Source organism: Pseudophryne corroboree, chromosome 6, assembly GCF_028390025.1.
Source record: "Pseudophryne corroboree isolate aPseCor3 chromosome 6, aPseCor3.hap2, whole genome shotgun sequence".
NCBI lineage: Eukaryota > Metazoa > Chordata > Amphibia > Anura > Myobatrachidae > Pseudophryne > Pseudophryne corroboree.
In genome coordinates, this window is record NC_086449.1 from 818,411,099 (window position 1) to 818,432,637 (window position 21,539).

Consider the following 21,539-nt stretch of genomic DNA (forward strand, 5'->3'; position numbering starts at 1 on the left):
ACCCTCGTCGGCACTCCCGATGCCAGAGTCGTCCTCCATCTGTTCTTAGAGGGATTCGTCAGCGGACATCTCACAATAGTCCGAGTCCTCCTCCACCGATACCTGGACTTGGGGATCATTTTCTTCCTCAGCGTACTTAGTCTCTTCCGCTGGCACCTCTAATTCCTCAGCGTACTTCTTCTCTTCAGCTGGCATCTCTACTTCCTCAGTGTACTTCTCCCCTTCCGCTGGCATCTCTTGGTACCCAGGACACACCTGTTCCACACGTTCTGGTCGTGGACGGTTTCAACGCGGGGAGATTCCGGACGTCCCCGTCACTGGGTCTTCACACTTTTCCTTGCAGCGTGGTCTCTTCACCTCCCAGTCGTCCACCTCCGCCTTATGCGGGAAAGGATCCTTCTTTACTGGGGTCGCTTTCTTGGGGCAGAGTAGGTCCGCGGCATCTTCCCAGGAACACTCACTGGCCGAATGTCGTGATCGCCGACACTTCCAACAAGGGAGGGTCACTGCCACCTTCTCCAAGACCGGTTCCTTGGCCACCTCCTTCACTGAGGGATCTTCACCCGTTGGTTCCGGCTCAGATGAAATGGGCACCTGCGAACTAGCTTCAAGCAGGCTCTTCCGCTCCATTTCTCTGGTTCCCTCCTCCCATCTCTGGGCACGACCATCCGCAATCATCCGGTCTTCATTCCACGGACAATCGGGAAGCTCATGTCCCCTAGCCTCGCAGAGCGCACACACGGGCTCTGCAGCCACCCGGTTCCAAAGTTGCTGATGAGACTCAGTCAGCTGCTTCACCGTGGCCTCATAGTCTGTCCTGTCTTCAGTCCATGGACACTCCGGGAGCCTATGTCAGGGATCTCCACAGCTTTCACACTGGAAATCAACCTCGTCTTGGCTCCACTCTTCATCCCAGGGACAACTGTTATGCTCATGCCCGTAGTTTCCGCAGAGCAAACACCAAGACTCTTTCTTCGCTTGGCCCTTCTGACAACGTCTTCGGTCTGCTTGCTGGACCACCTTCTTTGAGGATGTCTCTCGCCAGGTACATTCGTGTGTCCCGTTTGCCGACATTTCTTGCAGGGCGTCACAGCGGCCTTCTTGCGCCCCTTTTCCCGGCGCTCTTCCTTTCCACGCTGAACTGACCGCTGCACCATCTTCAGGAGGTCTGCCCCAGTCACCGTCACCCAGTCGCTCTGGTCCGCACATGTCCAGGGGTGGGTCTGTACCGGAGTCGTCCGCAGGGGAGTCTTCTTGGGGATGTTCCACGTCGTGTCCGCGGTCAAATATCCTGCCGACTACGCCAAGTGTAAGAGGGTGGCGGTGCGGTGTAGTGCCTGCTGCCGTGCAGGTGTAGGTTCACCACTTACCAGGCGCCGCACTCTCTCACCTTCAGGTACCGGAACCTTCAACGGACCTGGAAATCTTCAGTCGGACCCGGACACGGCAATCCCCTCTTGGAGCTGATGGATGAACGAACTGAGGAGAAAATAAACTAACTTAAGGGGGGGTATCAACTCTTCTTCCACCGGAAAAGGGGATACCCCAGGGGTGGCGGCGACCTTCACCGGTTGGGTGTAAGGTCATCACCGGCACAAAGCCTCAGCCACCCAAATTTCACACACTCGCACTCTCGCGCGTAGTGTGATGAAGGGGTTCTCATGTCCGTGAGCAAACCCCTATTCCAGCGCTCGGGGACAGACAAAGGGACACAGATGCTACTCACCGTCGTCAGTCTTGCACCGCGATCTTCCTCTCCACTTACAGGTCCCTGTAAGGAGGCAAACAAACAAACAGCCGTGCAGGGCCTAACTCTACCCTGGTGTAACACCCCTATACCAACTATAACAGCAGAGCCCTCAACTAACTCTGTGGGTCTGGTGCAACAAAACTAGACACAAACTTTACAAACTAACACTTTGCCCTGCACGGTAACAATATACATCACAATACACGGTGCGAGTAATAACCACGGTGCTGTCCCTTTAATTACCTGAATCAGATCACCAGGGAGTGGGCGCCGTACAGCTCACCCACCTCCCGTATACCTACTTGGGCCTACTGCCCCCTATCTGCACACAGGCCAGAGGCCTGACTTTACCCTCGGGCCTAGCGCCCGCCTAACGTGGTGCCCGTTGGGTGACCTGGGCCTAATGCCCAGGGTTACCTTGTTTCCCTAAGCGGCCATGCATGAACTAGGGCCTAATGCCCTCTAATGCCCCTCAGGCCTAGTGCCTGGTATTGCCCCTCGGGCCTAATGCCCGCCTATCTAGTGGCCAGTTGGGTGACCTGGTCCTAATGCCCAGGGTCACCTTATATATCTAATGGCCCAGTGAACTAGGGCCTAACGCCCTCTATCTGTCCCGACAGGCCTACTGCCTGGATTGTGGCCACGGGACTAATGCCCGCCTATTTGCCCACAGGGAGGGCCCGACTGTGCCTACGGGCCTAGTGCCCGATCACCCGGTGGTCTAGGGAGGAGAGAAGGAGGAGGGGGGGCACCTTAGAAGGGCCTACCTGCGGTGGAGAAGGCTGCAGTGGGGAACTGCACAGCTCTATTGCTTCCCACCACTGCAGCGCTTCTCGGCCTGGATGGGCTCTTCGGCCGCTGGCCCGTCCTGGCCAGCGGCGCTGCCGTCTCCTCTCTGCGTCCAGCCGCCGCTGGACATCTTCCAGGAGCCGGGCGTCTTCTGGCCTCTTCCGCGGCCTCAGGACCTCTCGCCGCGACGTCCTCTTCTTCCTGGCGCCGCCCGTTGCCGCTGACAGTCTGGTGCAGGGAAACGTCTGATCCCTGCACCACACACCCGCCGCTGCTGCACACCCAGCGCTGGGGACAGACAAGCTGCCCCAGCGCTGTCCACAGCCAGGGACTGCACCTCTGATGTGCCCTGGGACACAGGGCACATCTCTACACAGGCACAGGCTGACTCTTTCAAGCAGGCTATGCAGGAGGTGAATGCTAACATCATACAGCTCACTCAGAGGGTGCAGGCTACTGGGACCATACTGGGTGAAAACTTCCATGATGTTTCTATCTTAAAGTGACAGTACGACACACTTTACAAACCGCACGTGAGGGTCTTAAAGTAGTTGACCTTGGAAATCAATTGAGAAGGAATAACTTGAGGATCGTGGGTCTCCCAGAATCTGTGAAAGGTAATGCATTGGTCTGTTTTATTACTGACTCCTTCCCTGATTTATTGAAGTTACCGGATTGTCCACCCAGTATGCTAGATCTGTCTTTCAACAATTACCGGACTCCGCTTCCCCAGATCCGATCCGTTCCTCGCTCTCCTGTATTGTGTTACACCCATATAAGACACAATATCTATGCTCTGAACTGATAAAATCTACCCCTTCTAAGGTTTGGAAATGAACTGTGGAAGCTTAGGCACGTGATATTCCTTCCATTAATTCCCCTGAATCCCTTCTGCTTCATTATGACTCAGTGTTACGGTGTCTCCATAGTTCTTGGCTACCAGAGGTTCCTATACAAACCATACATGGGGTGTCATTCCGAGTTGTTCGCTCGTTGCCGATTTTCGCAACGGAGCGATTAAGGCAAAAATGTGCATGCGCACGGTACGCAGTGCGCATGCACTAAGGGGGTCATTCCGAGTTGTTCGCTCGCAAGCTGCTTTTAGCAGCTTTGCACACGCTAAGCCGCCGCCTACTGGGAGTGAATCTTAGCTTATCAAAATTGCGAACGAAAGATTAGCAGAATTGCGAATAGACACTTCTTAGCAGTTTCTGAGTAGCTCCAAACTTACCGGCATCTGCGATCAGTTCAGTCAGTTTCGTTCCTGGTTTGACGTCACAAACACACCCAGCGTTCGCCCAGACACTCCCCCGTTTCTCCAGCCACTCACGCGTTTTTCCCAGAAACGGTAGCGTTTTTTCGCACACACCCATAAAACGGCCAGTTTCCACCCAGAAACACCCACTTCCTGTCAATCACATTACGATCACCAGAACGAAGAAAAAACCTTGTAATGCCGTGAGTAAAATACCTAACTGCATAGCAAATTTACTTGGCGCAGTCGAACTGCGGACATTGCGCATGCGCATTAGCGACTAATCGCTCCGTTGCGACAAAAAAATAACGAGCGAACAACTCGGAATGACCCCCTAAGTATTTTAGCACAAAACTTAGTAGATTTACTCACGTCCGAACGAAGAATTTTCATAGTTGAAGTGATCGGAGTGTGATTGACAGGAAGTGGGTGTTTCTGGGCGGAAACTGACCATTTTCTGGGAGTGTGCGGAAAAACGCAGGCGTGCCAGGATAAAACGCGGGAGTGTCTGGAGAAACGGGGGAGTTGCTGACCGAACGCAGGGCGTGTTTGTGACATCAAACCAGGAACGAAATGGGCTGAGCTGAACGCAATGTAGGAGTAAGTCTCGAGCTACTCAGAAACTGCTAAGAAATTTCTATTCGCAATTCTGCTAATCTTTTGTTCGCAATTCTGCTAAGCTAAGATACACTCCCAGAGGGTGGCGGCCTAGCGTGTGCAATGCTGCTAAAATCTGCTAGCGAGCGAACAACTCGGAATGAGGGCCATGGTGTGTACATCTCTCAGGCCTGTAGGAGGCACATGGTTATATTATTATTATTATTATTATTATTATGCTTTATTTATATGGCGCCACAAGGGTTCCGCAGCGCCCAATTACAGAGTACATGAAAAAATAATCAAACAGGAAAACAGCAACTTACAGTTGATGACAGAATAGGACAAGTACAGGGTAAATACACATAGACCCCTTTTACATCGCACTAAAAACCCGGCATCGACACGGCATATTGCCGTGTCGAAACGGGTCAGTGTGCGATGTGAAAGCTCCTTTTCAGAATTAGCGGGTCGCCTGACCCGGTAATTCAACCCGGTAAAAAAGAAGGGTTATTACCGGGTTGATTACCGGGTCAGGCGCAGTGTGAATGGGAGCCGTTCCGATGCGACACGGCTCCCATTCACAGCATAGGGAGAGGCGGCGCAGGAGATAAGCTCATCTCCCAGCGCTGCCTCCACCCCCGCCCCTGCTGCTGCTGCGCCCTTCGCTGCTATGGCAACCGACCCAGTATATTGCCGGGTCGGAATGCCAGCAACGGAGCGCAAATGCCGGATCCCACCCGGTAAGTACACGTTTCTCTTACCGGGTAGAATCCGGCATTTGCGATCTGAATGCAGCTATAGTTACATTAGCAGATGACCCTGGAATAAGTATCAGGTGGCAGAAGACTGCTGGATTTGGTGCAGTTGAAGATTATTAAAGTAAGAAAGGATAAGCACATGATAAGCCCTGCTCGTGAGAGCTTACATTCTAAAGGGGAGGGGTAGACAGACAGGGGTGACACAGATGGGGTACATAGAGAGCGTGGAACAGAGGGTTAGGATGAGATTTGGCTGGGTTTGGTGAAGAAGTGGGTCTTAAGAGCCCGTTTGAAGTTTTGTAGAGAGGTGGAGAGTCTGAGGGGGAGGGGGAGGGAATTCCAGAGAAGTGGTGCAGCACATGAAAAATCTTGGAGGTAGGAGTGGGAGGAAGTAATCCGTAGACAGGAGAGTCGGCGTGCATTAGCAGAGCGAAGAGGACGTGTGGGAGTGTAAAGGGAGATAAGGTCAGAGATGTAGATGGGAGAGGAGTGGGTGAGGGCTTTGTAAGCGAGTTATAGAGGAGCCAGGGAACTGTCCACCCTGTTAGCACCCCAGCGCAACTTTTTATCATAATTTCTGGATAAGTTCTAAGATCTAAAACTTTTGAGGCAAAGTTATGAATTATATGAATTTGATTTTCCACAGACAATTCCCCATGGACCCAGCTGCCTTGCTCTGTGCTATCTTATCTAAATGGCACCTGGGGGTAAATGACAAACTGTGGAGGCCTTTGTTAACCATAATTGTTACGGTGGCCAAAAAGTTCTTCTATGTAATTGGACGACCTCCACACCTCCTTCCTAGGATCGGTTAAATCTTTAATGCTCAAAACTCTTAACTATGACAGACAAGCCCTCTTTCCGGCCATGGGGCCGGATGTAATAGCGCCCGTATTCGGCGGCCCACGGATTCTGGTGTGGCTTCTTTTATACAAAGTGGAAACTGTTAATTGATTCGTTAGATTCCCATACTCATACTACCATATTGAAAGTATTTGAAACCATGGGGGTCATTCCGAGTTGTTCGCTCGGTAAATTTCATCGCATCGCAGCGATTTTCCGCTTAGTGCGCAAGCGCAATGTTCGCACTGCGACTGCGCCAAGTAAATTTGCTATGAAGTTAGGTATTTTACTCACGGCTTTTTCTTCGTTCAGGCGATCGTAATGTGATTAACAGGAAGTGGGTGTTTCTGGGCGGAAACAGGCCGTTTTATGGGCGTGTGGGAAAAAACGCTACCGTTTCTGGGAAAAACGCGGGAGTCGCTGGAGAAACGGAGGAGTGTCTGGGCGAACGCTGGGTGTGTTTGTGACGTCAAACCAGGAACGACAAGCACTGAACTGATCGCAGATGCCGAGTAAGTCTGGAGCTACTCAGAAACTGCACAGAGATGACTTTTCGCAATATTGCGAATCTTTTGTTCGCAATTTTACTATGCTAAGATTCACTCCCAGTAGGCGGCGGCTTAGCGTGTGCAAAGCTGCTAAAAACGGCTTGCGAGCGAACAACTCGGAATGACCCCCAATGTCCTGGTTCCTGCTTCATAATGATGTGACACCCAGAAGCTGGCCACACCCCCCGCACCCCCGTTGTGATGCCACAGACTGATCTACGGGGCAACTTCAGACCCGGGGGGACGGCAAGCACAGGCCTAGTCTGCCCCGCATGTCTTGCCCTCCCCCGCCACACGGGTGCAATAGCATCGCAAGGTGGCGATGCTAGCGCACCCAGCGAGTAAGTCCCTACCTGCGCAGCATTGCTTTTTTTTTTGCCCATGCCCCTGGTCGCAGTGGCTGCGTGTGACGTCACGCAGCCACTGCGGCCCGCCCCCACACGGTCCGGGCATACCTGCGTTGCCCGGATCGTGCCCCCCAAAACGGCGTCCGAAAGCTACCGGCCCACCTCCTCCCACCTAGCAAACGCCTCTGCCTGACAATCAGGCAGAAGCGATCGCTGGGCTGAGATGCCGATCGCATCCCTGGCATGCACATGCGCACTGTGACGCATGCGCAGTTCAGACCTGATCGCCGGCTGAGCAGGTCTGAATTAGCCTGTACCTGTACCTGTAGTGCACATGGGGGCTGATTCAGACCTGATCAGTGCTGTGAGTTTTTGCACTGCAGCGATCAGGTCTGAACTGCGCATGCATCGGCGCCGCAGTGCGCCGGCGCATGGCAGACAGCTGACAGCTGTCGTAGCCCTGCGATTGCCTCTGCCTGATTGACAGGCAGAGGCGGTCGCTGAGCAGGACGGGGCAGGCCGGCGGCGCGATCCGGGCAACACAGGTGTGCCCGGACTATTGGGGGGGCAGGCCGCCACGGCTGCGTGACGTCATACGCAGCTGCTGCAACCCGGGCAGTGACGAATAGCTCCCTGCCAGCGCGCAGGAGTTGCGCTGGCTGGGAGCTACTCCTGAAGTACAAAAGCATGGCACAGGCTGTATTTGGAAAATGACAGTTAGGAGCTGATTGGTTGGTACTTTATCACCGTGCACTTTATCACTTTCCAAGGCTTGATAAATCTGAGCCAATATTTGATGAATAATGGTGCAGTGTCTATTAAGCCACCTTGTTTCAGTATGCGCGTGTTCTCAGTACAGACAACCGGGCTGGTTCCAGCTGTCAGCAGAAGCAAAGTCTACTGCTCATCCTCTCTGCATGGGAAATGTGAACAGGGCAGGGGGGAATTCCAATGGGCATATATGAATTATAGGAACATATGAAGAGATCTGACCAGTTGTTTGGGGTGAGCCTATATTGTATTCAATTCAGAAATATCGGAAAATGGAAGATATATTTCATTACAAAACATTTTTGTTGAGCTTTAACAAGATCTATTGCAATTTTTTTGTAGTTTATTATATCAGAAATACAAAAATGTAACAGAGTGTTATAATAAGAGATCATGAGAAATCTGAGAACAAAAACTACACAGCGGGCGACATGGGGCACACACTATAGTACTCAGAGCAGCAGGCTGCAGTAACACCTGCCGGAGCCCTAAGCCACTAGTCTCTCTCCCAGCACTCTATCAGGGTCAGCTCCACCTACTGCTTCATTCTATTGGCTGAATGTTCCCCCAATTAGATTCCCCTCCCTGTGATGTCACCAGTCTCTGGGCAGATTTCTTATGGTAATATCTCCCAGCTCCTGACTCCCCCAGAAATAGTTATACACCCGATCCCTACCCATAATGCAGCATGGAGGGGCTCAGTGAGGGCGGCAGTGTAGGTGTGTAAGTGTCTGATGGGGTCACACAGAGAATAAAAGGACATCTGTCCTGCCTCATAATCCAGATACACCCTCACTCTGTCACAGCGGATATTGTCAGGTAACCGGAATACTGTACTGTCATGCATCACTGAGTACTGATTATACATCTTCCTACACACACACCAGGACTTGTTATTATATCCAATGTATAACTTAAGTCCTCTTCTGTCTATACTGGGATAACACATCCCCACCCCCCACCACACTGACTTACTGACATCCACCTCCCAGTAATGTCGCCCTGAGGAGAATCCCCTGGTGCTTATTACCTGAGGACCCTGAAATCCCTCTGGTGTTAGTGGGCGCTTCTGCTTTATATGTGACAATGTTAGAGTTTTCCTGTCACCTGATATCTGTATAGTATTACCAGCTGTGGTTACATCCAGTAATAGGTCTGTAGCCTCCTGTACATAGATCCCTGTATTTAAACCTGTTATTATATCAGATAATGTGTGTAATGTCCCTGAGATGAGACCCACATCCAGATCGCCTGCACCATGGACCTGGTTATCATGTGTCTCTGTGTCCTCAGTATCACACAAGTCCCCTGTGTCTGGTTCCTGTAAGACAGTCACTGGATCAGACATGTTACACAGCTCCTCAATGTGACGCATCTTCCCGGACAGCTCGTCCTTCTTTATTTCCAGCTGCTGGATCAGATCAGAGACTGAGGGGTAAATTTACTAAGGTCCCGATTTTGACCGAGATGCCGTTTTTTCATCAAAGTGTCATCTCGGTAATTTACTAAGCAATAATCACGGCAGTGATGAGGGCATTCGTAATTTTTTGGAAGTCCAACAAAAAAATTACGAATGAATACACCATCGGTCAAAACGCGGCTGTTTAAGTATGAATCTCGGTCATTTACTAAGAAGTGCAAAGCAAAAAAAAAACAAACACTGCCGTGAAAAATTACAACTCGTAAAAAAGTGCTAAAAAAAACCAGACCTTTTTTTTTTATTCGTGATTGGATAGGCATGAGATCCGTGCATGTATATCAGTGGGAAGGGGTGGGAAAGTGCTTATTTTTTCAAAAAAAATTGCGTGGGGTCCCCCCTCCTAAGCATAACCAGCCTCCTACTCCCATTGGATGGGGGGGGACAGCCTCGGGCTTCACCCCTGGCCCTTGGGTGGCTGGGGGGGGGACCCCTTGATTGAAGGGGTCCCCACTCCCCCAGGGTACCCCGGCCAGGGGTGACTAGTTGGATTTTTGATGCCACGGCCGCAGGGCACTATATAAAAGTGACCCCCGGCTGTGGCATTATCTGTCCAGCTAGTGGAGCCTGGTGCTGGTTTTAAAAATACGGGGGACCCCTACTCTTTTTGTCCCCCGTATTTTTGGAACCAGGACCAGGCGCAGAGCCCGATGCTGGTTGCTTAAATATGGGGGAACCCCTGTCATTTTTTTCCCCATATTTCTGCAACCAGGATCGGCTCAAAGAGCCCGAGGCTGGTTATGCTTAGGAGGGGGGACCCCACGCAATTTTTTTTTAAATATTTTGCAGTGTTTAATTTAAAAAAAACAAAAAAAAATAAACCCCAGCACGGATCACACAGATCCGGCCGAGATTCATTGTAAAAAAGTCGGCAGTGTTTTGCTAATCACTGCCGTAAAAATAGAAAAAAAAACACGAATGACATCGACATCGGAACAAAAGAAAAACCCGAATACGACAGCTTAGTAAATTAGTCGTAATAAATTCAAAAAGTTGCAGTTTTACACTTTCGATGTCATTCGTGATTGAACTTTGACCTGAAACGGGAAAATACGAATCTTAGTAAATTTCCCCCTGAGAGTGAAATGCACTGTTCCTGCCTGGAGATCTCACTCAGGACTCTCTTCTCCAGGTCTTCCAGCTGTCTCCTGATGTCTCTAAACAGGGCAGTGACTGTCTCTATTACACCAGCTGCTTTTCCCTGATCTTCTCTCCTGCGTTCCTGCAGACTCTGGACTCTTTTCTCAGTCTCCTCTCTCCTTGTGGTCAGTTTCTGCAGAACATTTCTCAGCTTCTCCTTCTTCTTCTCAGATGCCTCGTTCAGCATCTCCACATGGTGTCCCTGGTGTTCTCCATCCAGCCTGCAGTACACACAGATACAGGCTGCATCCTCAGTGCAGTAATACTCCAGGATTTTCTTATGTACAGAGCATTTCCTGTTCCCTAGGGCAGTGGTGGGATCACATAAGACGTGTTCTGCTGACTTGCTGTGTACTCTCAGGTGTTTATCACACAGAGAAGCCTCACACAGCAGACAGGATTTAGCAGCAGGTACAGGAGAGTCCACACAGTAAGTGCAGAAGATCCCAGTCTCCTCCTGATCTGTCCGAGTAGACAGGAAACTCCCCACTATGTTACACAGCGTTATGTTCCTCTGCAGTGCAGGACGCTCCTGACACACTGCTCTGCATTCAGGACAGATATAAGCTCCAGCCCCCTCCTGTGTATCCAGCACACGATCAATACAGACCCGGCAGAAGTTGTGGCCACATCTCAGGGTTACAGGATCTGTATAAATGCTCAGGCAGATAGAACAGTCCAGCTCCTGTCTCAGGTCAGCAGACGCCATCGCTGGCAGCAGTAGAGAGAAATGAAAGTAATAGTCTCTGACACTCAGAAACCAGTGAGGTCACATTCTGCACACAGGGCGAGGCTGAGCTGATACTCAGATTATAGCTGCAGGCTCAGTTACAGTAAGTGACACACCTAATACATAAAAGGACATCATGCAGGAAATGTACTTATATTGAAAACAATAAAGGCCATTTAATAAGATGATAATTATTACTTCTGTACATTTACAGGGATTTAAACTTGACATTTAATTATTTAGCTTGTTATATTCTATAGTTAAAATGGGACGTAGTTATGTGACCGGCGCTCAGGAGACCGCCAGTCTCAATACCTCCACCGACATCCCGCGCCCTCACAATCCTGATGGTCGGCATACCAGCGGTCAGCATGCCGACCAGCAGGGACTATTACCACTCGTGGGTGAGCACAGACCGCCACCGCGCCCGCGGCATGGCGAGTGCAACGAGCCCACAAGGGGCTTGTTGCAGTGTCCCCCCTGCCGGCATTCCGCTGCCAGGATCCCAGTGGAGGTATGCTGACCGCCAGTCTCCTGACCGCATACCACACCCATTAAAACATATTGATAAAGGTACAAATAATCAGTGAGATGTATGAAAGCGTAGAGAGAGATAAAGCACTAACCAATCAGCTCCTAACTGCCATGTTACAGGCTGTGTTTGAAAAATGACAGGAGCTGATTGGTTGATACTTTATCTCTCTCCACTTTATCACTCTCTACAGCTTCGTACATCTGCCCATACTTGCTTACTTTGGAAAACTAGTTTCAGGGAGATTACAGTTGACAACAGAATCATAGCCGTGCGCACAGGCACCCCCTAATGTCCGGCACCCCCTCACACAGTGTGCTGCAGTGATCGCCGTCGTTCTTTTTCCCGCAGCCCACAGCCCGCCATCCGGTCAGGACTGTTTACATCCATTACTTTACTGGCCGGTGCCGCACTGCATGGGTGCACGGACGGAGAAACCTCTTTCAGGCTCCGCCTCTTGATGACGTCATGCCATGCCGCCTCCAGTCCATCGGACCGCGCTCTGTCTCTCCTCGTGTTCCAAGCCAACGCCGGCTGCAGCGTTCTTCTTAGGCGGAGGGGGTGACGACCTGGACCCAGATGATAAATTGTGTAAGGGCCAGGTGCACAACTATGGGCATTATGTAAGGGGCACTCCTACTATGGGCATTATGTAAGGGGCACTCCTACTATGGGCATTATGTATAAGGGGCATTACTACTATGGGCATTATGTAAGGGGCACTCCTACTATGGGCATTATGTAAGGGGCACTCCTACTATGGGCATTATGTAAGGGGCACTCCTACTATGGGCATTATGTATAAGGGGCATTACTACTATGGGCATTATGTAAGGGGCACTCCTACTATGGGCATTATGTGAGGGGCACTCCTACTATGGGCATTATGTAAGGGGCACTCCTACTATGGGCATTATGTAAGGGGCACTCCTACTATTGGCATTATGTAAGGGGCACTCCTACTATGGGCATTATGTAAGGGGCACTCCTACTATGGGCATTATGTAAGGGGCACTCCTACTATGGGCATTATGTAAGGGGCACTCCTACTATGGGCATTATGCAAGGGGCACTCCTACTATGGGCATTATGTAAGGGGCACTCCTACTATGGGCATTATGTAAGGGGCACTGCTACTATGGGCATTATGTAAGGGGCACTCCTACTATGGGCATTATGTAAGGGGCACTCCTACTATGGGCATTATGTAAGGGGCACTCCTACTATGGGCATTATGTAAGGGGCACTCCAACTATGGGCATTATGTAAGGGGCACTCCTACTATGGGCATTATGTAAGGAGCACTCCTACTATGGGCATTATGTAAGGGGCACTCCTACTGTGGGCATTATGTAAGGGGCACTCCAACTATGGGCATTATGTGAGGGGCACTCCTACTATGGGCATTATGTGAAGGGCACTCCTACTATGGGCATTATGTGAGGGGCACTCCTACTATGGGCATGTAAGGGGCACTCCTACTATGGGCATTATGTAAGGGGCACTCCTACTATGGGCATTATGTGAGGGGCACTCCTACTATGGGCATTATGTAAGGGGCACTCCTACTATGGGCATTATGTAAGGGGCACTCCTACTATGGGCATTATGTAAGGGGCACTCCTACTATGGGCATTATGTGAGGGGCACTCCTACTATGGGCATTATGTAAGGGGCACTCCTACTATGGGCATTATGTGAGGGGCACGACTACTGTGTGGGCATTGTGTAAGGGGCATGACTACTGTGTGAGCATTATGTAAGGGGCACTCCTACTGTGGACATTGTGTAAGGGGCACAACTGCAGTAGGTTTTGTGTAAGGGACACAACTACTGTGTGGGCATTGTGTAAGGGGCACTCCTACTATGGGCACTGTGTAATGGGCACTGCTACTATGGGCACTGTGTAAGGAGCACAACTGCAGTGGGCATTGTGTAAGGGGCACTACTACTATGGGCATTGTGTAAGGGGCACAACTGCTGTGGGCATTGTGTAAGGGGCACTACTACTATGGGCACTGTGTAAGGGGCACTGCTACTATGGGCACTGTGTAAGGGGCACTCCTACTATGGGCATTATGTAAGGGGCACTCCTACTATGGGCATTATGTAAGGGGCACTCCTACTATGGGCATTATGTAAGGGGCACTCCTACTATGGGCATTATGTAAGGGGCACTCCTACTATGGGCATTATGTAAGGGGCACTCCTACTATGGGCATTATGTAAGGGGCACTCCTACTATGGGCATTATGTAAGGGGCACTCCTACTATGGGCATTATGTGAGGGGCACTCCTACTATGGGCATTATGTAAGGGGCACTCCTACTATGGGCATTATGTAAGGGGCACTCCTACTATGGGCATTATGTGAGGGGCACTCCTACTATGGGCATTATGTAAGGGGCACTCCTACTATGGGCATTATGTAAGGGGCACTCCTGCTATGGGCATTATGTAAGGGGCACTCCTACTATGGGCATTATGTAAGGGGCACTCCTACTATGGGCATTATGTAAGGGGCACTCCTACTATGGGCATTATGTAAGGGGCACTCCTACTATGGGCATTGTGTAAGGGGCACTCCTACTATGGGCACTGTGTAATGGGCACTGCTACTATGGGCACTATGTAAGGGGCACTACTACTATGGGCATTGTGTAAGGGGCACAACTGCTGTGGGCATTGTGTAAGGGGCACTACTACTATGGGCACTGTGTAAGGGGCACTGCTACTATGGGCACTGTGTAAGGGGCACTGCTACTATGGGCACTGTGTAAGGGGCACTGCTGCTATGGGCACTGTGTAAGGGGTACTGCTACTGTGGGCATTGTGTAAGGGGCACAACTGCAGTGTGGGCATTGTGTAAGGGGAACTGCTACTATGGGCATTGTGTAAGGGGCACAACTGCTGTGGGCATTGTGTAAGGGGCACTACTACTATGGGCATTGTGTAAGTGGCACTGATACTGTGGGCATTGTGTAAGGGGGACTACTACTGTGGGCATTGTGTTGTAAGTGGTACTAGACACAGAATGAAGGGAGGTGGAGGCTGAGGGACACGGAGTGAAGGGTTGGAGGCTGAGAGACAAAGAACAAAGGTGGACAGGCTGAGAGACAGAGTGAAGGGTGGGAGGCTGAAAGACACAGAATGAATGGGGGCAGGCTGAGAGACAGAGTGAAGGATGTGAGGCTGAGAGACACAGAATTAATGGGGGTAGGCTGAGAGACAGAGTGAAGGGTGGGAGGCTGAAAGACACAGAATGAATGGGGGCAGGCTGAGAGACAGAGTGAAGGGTGGGAGGCTGAAAGACACAGAATGAATGGAGGCAGGCTGAGAGACAGAGTGAAGGATGTGAGGCTGAAAGACACAGAATGAATGGGGGCAGGCTGAGAGAAAGAGTGAAGGGTGGGAGGCTGAAAGACACAGAATGAATGGGGGCAGGCTGGGAGACAGAATGAAGGATGGGAGGCTGAAAGACACAGAATGAATGGGGGCAGGCTGGGAGACAGAGTGAAGGATGCGAGGCTGAAAGACACAGAATGAATGGGGGCAGGCTGGGAGACAGAGTGACGGATGCGAGGCTGAAAGACAGAATGAATGGTGGCAGGCTGAGAGACAGAGTGAAGGATGTGAGGCTGAAAGACACAGAATGAATGGAGGCAGGCTGAGAGACAGAGTGAAGGATGTGAGGCTGAAAGACACAGAATGAATGGGGGCAGGCTGGGAGACAGAGTGAAGGATGCGAGGCTGAAAGACACAGAATGAATGTGGGCAGGCTGGGAGACAGAGTGACGGATGCGAGGCTGAAAGACACAGAATGAATGGGGGCAGGCTGGGAGACAGAGTGACGGATGCGAGGCTGAAAGACACAGAATGAATGGAGGCAGGCTGAGAGACAGAGTGAAGGGTGGGAGGCTGAAAGACACAGAATGAATGGGGGCAGGCTGAGAGACAGAGTGAAGGGTGGGAGGCTGAAAGACACAGAATGAATGGGGGCAGGCTGAAAGACAGAGTGAAGGATGAGAGGCTGAAAGACACAGAATGAATGGGGGCAGGCTGAGAGACAGAGTGAAGGGTGGGAGGCTGAAAGACACAGAATGAATGGGGGCAGGCTGAGAGACAGAGTGAAGGGTGTGAGGCTGAAAGACACAGAATGAATGGGGGCAGGCTGAGAGACAGAGTGAAGGGTGGGAGGCTGAAAGACACAGAATGAATGGGGGCAGGCTGAGAGACAGAGTGAAGGGTGGGAGGCTGAAAGACAAAGAATGAAAGGGGGCAGGCTGAGAGACAGAGTGAAGGATGTGAGGCTGAAAGACAATGAATGGGGACAGGCTGAGAGACAGAGTGAAGGGTGGGAGGCTGAAAGACACAGAATGAATGGGGGCAGGCTGAGAGACAGAGTGAAGGATGTGAGGCTGAAAGACACAGAATGAATGGGGGCAGGCTGAGAGACAGAGTGAAGGGTGGGAGGCTGAAAGACACAATGAATGGGGGCAGGCTGAGAGACAGAGTGAAGGATGTGAGGCTGAAAGACACAGAATGAATGGGGGCAGGCTGAGAGACAGAGTGAAGGGTGGGAGGCTGAAAGACACAGAATGAATGGGGGCAGGCTGAGAGACAGAGTGAAGGGTGGGAGGCTGAAAGACACAGAATGAATGGGGGCAGGCTGAAAGACAGAGTGAAGGGTGGGAGGCTGAAAGACACAGAATGAATGGGGGCAGGCTGAGAGACAGAGTGAAGGATGTGAGGCTGAAAGACACAAAATGAATGGGGGCAGGCTGAGAGACAGAGTGAAGGATGTGAGGCTGAAAGACACAGAATGAATGGGGGCAGGCTGAGAGACAGAGTGAAGGGTGGGAGGCTGAAAGACACAGAATGAATGGGGCAGGCTGAGAGACAGAGTGAAGGATGTGAGGCTGAAAGACACAGAATGAATGAGGGCAGGCTGGGAGACAGAGTGACGGATGCGAGGCTGAAAGGCAAAGAATGAATGGGGGCAGGCTGACAGACAGAGTGAAGGGTGGGAGGCTGAAAGACACAGAATGAATGGGGGCAGGCTGAAAGACAGAGTGAAGGATGTGAGGCTGAAAGACACATAATGAATGGGGGCAGGCTGAGAGACAGAGTGAAGGGTGGGAGGCTGAAAGACACAGAATGAATGGGGGCAGGCTGAGAGACAGAGTGAAGGATGTGAGGCTGAAAGACACAGAATGAATGGGGGCAGGCTGAGAGACAGAGTGAAGGGTGGGAGGCTGAAAGACACAGAATGAATGGGGGCAGGCTGAGAGACAGAGTGAAGGATGTGAGGCTGAAAGACACAGAATGAATGGGGGCAGGCTGGGAGACAGAGTGACGGATGCGAGGCTGAAAGACACAGAATGAATGGGGGCAGGCTGGGAGACAGAGTGACGGATGCGAGGCTGAAAGACACAGAATGAATGGGGGCAGGCTGAGAGACAGAGTGAAGGGTGGGAGGCTGAAAGACACAGAATGAATGGGGGCAGGCTGAAAGACAGAGTGAAGGATGTGAGGCTGAAAGACACAGAATGAATAGGGGCAGGCTGAGAGACAGAGTGAAGGGTGGGAGGCTGAAAGACACAGAATGAATGGGGGCAGGCTGAGAGACAGAGTGAAGGGTGGGAGGCTGAAAGACACAGAATGAATGGGGGCAGGCTGAAATACAGAGTGAAGGATGTGAGGCTGAAAGACACAGAATGAATGGGGGCAGGCTGAGAGACAGAGTGAAGGGTGGGAGGCTGAAAGACACAGAATGAATGGGGGCAGGCTGAAAGACAGAGCGAAGGGTGGGAGGCTGAAAGACACAGAATGAATGGGGGCAGGCTGAGAGACAGAGTGAAGGATGTGAGGCTGAAAGACACAGAATGAATGGGGGCAGGCTGAGAGACAGAGTGAAGGATGTGAGGCTGAAAGACACAGAATGAATGGGGGCAGGCTGAGAGACAGAGTGAAGGGTGGGAGGCTGAAAGACACAGAATGAATGGGGGCAGGCTGAGAGACAGAGTGAAGGATGTGAGGCTGAAAGACACAGAATGAATGAGGGCAGGCTGGGAGACAGAGTGACGGATGCGAGGCTGAAAGGCACAGAATAAATGGGGGCAGGCTGACAGACAGAGTGAAGGGTGGGAGGCTGAAAGACACAGAATGAATGGGGGCAGGCTGAAAGACAGAGTGAAGGATGTGAGGCTGAAAGACACAGAATGAATGGGGGCAGGCTGAGAGACAGAGTGAAGGGTGGGAGGCTGAAAGACACAGAATGAATGGGGGCAGGCTGAGAGACAGAGTGAAGGATGTGAGGCTGAAAGACACAGAATGAATGGGGGCAGGCTGAGAGACAGAGTGAAGGGTGGGAGGCTGAAAGACACAGAATGAATGGGGGCAGGCTGAGAGACAGAGTGAAGGATGTGAGGCTGAAAGACACAGAATGAATGGGGGCAGGCTGGGAGACAGAGTGACGGATGCGAGGCTGAAAGACACAGAATGAATGGGGGCAGGCTGGGAGACAGAGTGACGGATGCGAGGCTGAAAGACACAGAATGAATGGGGGCAGGCTGAGAGACAGAGTGAAGGGTGGGAGGCTGAAAGACACAGAATGAATGGGGGCAGGCTGAAAGACAGAGTGAAGGATGTGAGGCTGAAAGACACAGAATGAATAGGGGCAGGCTGAGAGACAGAGTGAAGGGTGGGAGGCTGAAAGACACAGAATGAATGGGGGCAGGCTGAGAGACAGCGTGAAGGGTGGGAGGCTGAAAGACACAGAATGAATGGGGGCAGGCTGAAATACAGAGTGAAGGATGTGAGGCTGAAAGACACAGAATGAATGGGGGCAGGCTGAGAGACAGAGTGAAGGGTGGGAGGCTGAAAGACACAGAATGAATGGGGGCAGGCTGAGAGACAGAGTGAAGGGTGTGAGGCTGAAAGACACAGAATGAATGGGGGCAGGCTGAGAGACAGAGTGAAGGGTGGGAGGCTGAAAGACACAGAATGAATGGGGGCAGGCTGAGAGACAGAGTGAAGGGTGGGAGGCTGAAAGACACAGAATGAATGGGGGCAGGCTGAGAGACAGAGTGAAGGATGTGAGGCTGAAAGACACAGAATGAATGGGGACAGGCTGAGAGACAGAGTGAAGGGTGGGAGGCTGAAAGACACAGAATGAATGGGGGCAGGCTGAGAGACAGAGTGAAGGATGTGAGGCTGAAAGACACAGAATGAATGGGGGCAGGCTGAGAGACAGAGTGAAGGGTGGGAGGCTGAAAGACACAGAATGAATGGGGGCAGGCTGAGAGACAGAGTGAAGGATGTGAGGCTGAAAGACACAGAATGAATGGGGGCAGGCTGAGAGACAGAGTGAAGGGTGGGAGGCTGAAAGACACAGAATGAATGGGGGCAGGCTGAAAGACAGAGTGAAGGATGTGAGGCTGAAAGACACAGAATGAATGGGGGCAGGCTGAGAGACAGAGTGAAGGGTGGGAGGCTGAAAGACACATAATGAATGGGGGCAGGCTGAGAGACAGAGTGAAGGGTGGGAGGATGAAAGACACAGAATGAATGGGGGCAGGCTGAGAGACAGAGTGAAGGGTGGGAGGCTGAAAGACACAGAATGAATGGGGGCAGGCTGAGAGACAGAGTGAAGGATGTGAGGCTGAAAGACACAGAATGAATGGGGACATGCTGAGAGACAGAGTGAAGGGTGGGAGGCTGAAAGACACAGAATGAATGGGGGCAGGCTGAGAGACAGAGTGAAGGATGTGAGGCTGAAAGACACAGAATGAATGGGGGCAGGCTGAGAGACAGAGTGAAGGGTGGGAGGCTGAAAGACACAGAATGAATGGGGGCAGGCTGAGAGACAGAGTGAAGGATGTGAGGCTGAAAGACACAGAATGAATGGGGGCAGGCTGAGAGACAGAGTGAAGGGTGGGAGGCTGAAAGACACAGAATGAATGGGGGCAGGCTGAAAGACAGAGTGAAGGATGTGAGGCTGAAAGACACAGAATGAATGGGGGCAGGCTGAGAGACAGAGTGAAGGGTGGGAGGCTGAAAGACACAGAATGAATGGGGGCAGGCTGAGAGACAGAGTGAAGGGTGGAAGGCTGAAAGACACAGAATGAATGGGGGCAGGCTGAGAGACAGAGTGAAGTATGTGAGGCTGAAAGACACAGAATGAATGGGGGCAGGCTGAGAGACAGAGTGACGGATGCGATGCTGAAAGACACAGAATGAACGGGGGTAGGCTGAGAGACAGAGTGAAGGATGTGAGGCTGAAAGACACAGAATGAATGGGGGCAGGCTGAGAGACAGAGTGAAGGGTGGGAGGCTGAAAGACACAGAATGAATGGGGGCAGGCTGAGAGACAGAGTGAAGGATGTGAGGCTGAAAGACACAGAATGAATGGGGACAGGCTGAGAGACAGAGTGAAGGATGTGAGGCTGAAAGACACAGAATGAATGGGGGCAGGCTGAGAGACAGAGTGAAGGATGTGAGGCTGAAAGACACAGAATGAATGGGGGCAGGCTGAGAGACAGAGTGAAGGGTGGGAGGCTGAAAGACACAGAATGAATGGGGGCAGGCTGAAAGACAGAGCGAAGGGTGGGAGGCTGAAAGACACAGAATGAATGGGGGCAGGCTGAGAGACAGAGTGAAGGATGTGAGGCTGAAAGACACAGAATGAATGGGGGCAGGCTGAGAGACAGAGTGAAGGATGTGAGGCTGAAAGACACAGAATGAATGGGGGCAGGCTGAGAGACAGAGTGAAGGGTGGGAGGCTGAAAGACACAGAATGAATGGGGGCAGGCTGAGAGACAGAGTGAAGGATGTGAGGCTGAAAGACACAGAATGAATGAGGGCAGGCTGGGAGACAGAGTGACGGATGCGAGGCTGAAAGGCACAGAATGAATGGGGGCAGGCTGACAGACAGAGTGAAGGGTGGGAGGCTGAAAGACACAGAATGAATGGGGGCAGGCTGAAAGACAGAGTGAAGGATGTGAGGCTGAAAGACACAGAATTAATGGGGGCAGGCTGAGAGACAGAGTGACGGATGCGAGGCTGAAAGACACAGAATGAATGGGGGCAGGCTGAGAGACAGAGTGAAGGGTGGGAGGCTGAAAGACACAGAATGAATGGGGGCAGGCTGAAAGACAGAGTGAAGGATGTGAGGCTGAAAGACACAGAATGAATAGGGGCAGGCTGAGAGACAGAGTGAAGGGTGGGAGGCTGAAAGACACAGAATGAATGGGGGCAGGCTGAGAGACAGAGTGAAGGGTGGGAGGCTGAAAGACACAGAATGAATGGGGGCAGGCTGAAATACAGAGTGAAGGATGTGAGGCTGAAAGACACAGAATGAATGGGGGCAGGCTGAGAGACAGAGTGAAGGGTGGGAGTCTGAAAGACACAGAATGAATGGGGGCAGGCTGAGAGACAGAGTGAAGGGTGTGAGGCTGAAAGACACAGAATGAATGGGGGCAGGCTGAGAGACAGAGTGAAGGGTGGGAGGCTGAAAGACACAGAATGAATGGGGGCAGGCTGAGAGACAGAGTGAAGGGTGGGAGGCTGAAAGACACAGAATGAATGGGGGCAGGCTGAGAGACAGAGTGAAGGATGTGAGGCTGAAAGACACAGAATGAATGGGGACAGGCTGAGAGACAGAGTGAAGGGTGGGAGGCTGAAAGACACAGAATGAATGGGGGCAGGCTGAGAGACAGAGTGAAGGATGTGAGGCTGAAAGACACAGAATGAATGGGGGCAGGCTGAGAGACAGAGTGAAGGGTGGGAGGCTGAAAGACACAGAATGAATGGGGGCAGGCTGAGAGACAGAGTGAAGGATGTGAGGCTGAAAGACACAGAATGAATGGGGGCAGGCTGAGAGACAGAGTGAAGGGTGGGAGGCTGAAAGACACAGAATGAATGGGGGCAGGCTGAAAGACAGAGTGAAGGATGTGAGGCTGAAAGACACAGAATGAATGGGGGCAGGCTGAGAGACAG

The 21,539-nt window shown here is 51.6% G+C and overlaps 1 protein-coding gene across 1 annotated transcript; it reads right to left on the minus strand.

The window, feature by feature from the left end:
- Positions 1-7,986: 7,986 nt before the first annotated feature.
- On the minus strand, positions 7,987-11,009 carry LOC134935786 (E3 ubiquitin/ISG15 ligase TRIM25-like). Its single transcript, XM_063930616.1, has 2 exons — positions 10,183-11,009; positions 7,987-9,089 (listed from the first exon to the last, which is right to left on the minus strand). Exons 1-2 carry the CDS (start codon positions 10,985-10,987, stop codon positions 8,278-8,280), a joined length of 1,617 nt encoding a protein of 538 aa, XP_063786686.1. The 5' UTR covers positions 10,988-11,009; the 3' UTR covers positions 7,987-8,277.
- Positions 11,010-21,539: the final 10,530 nt, after the last annotated feature.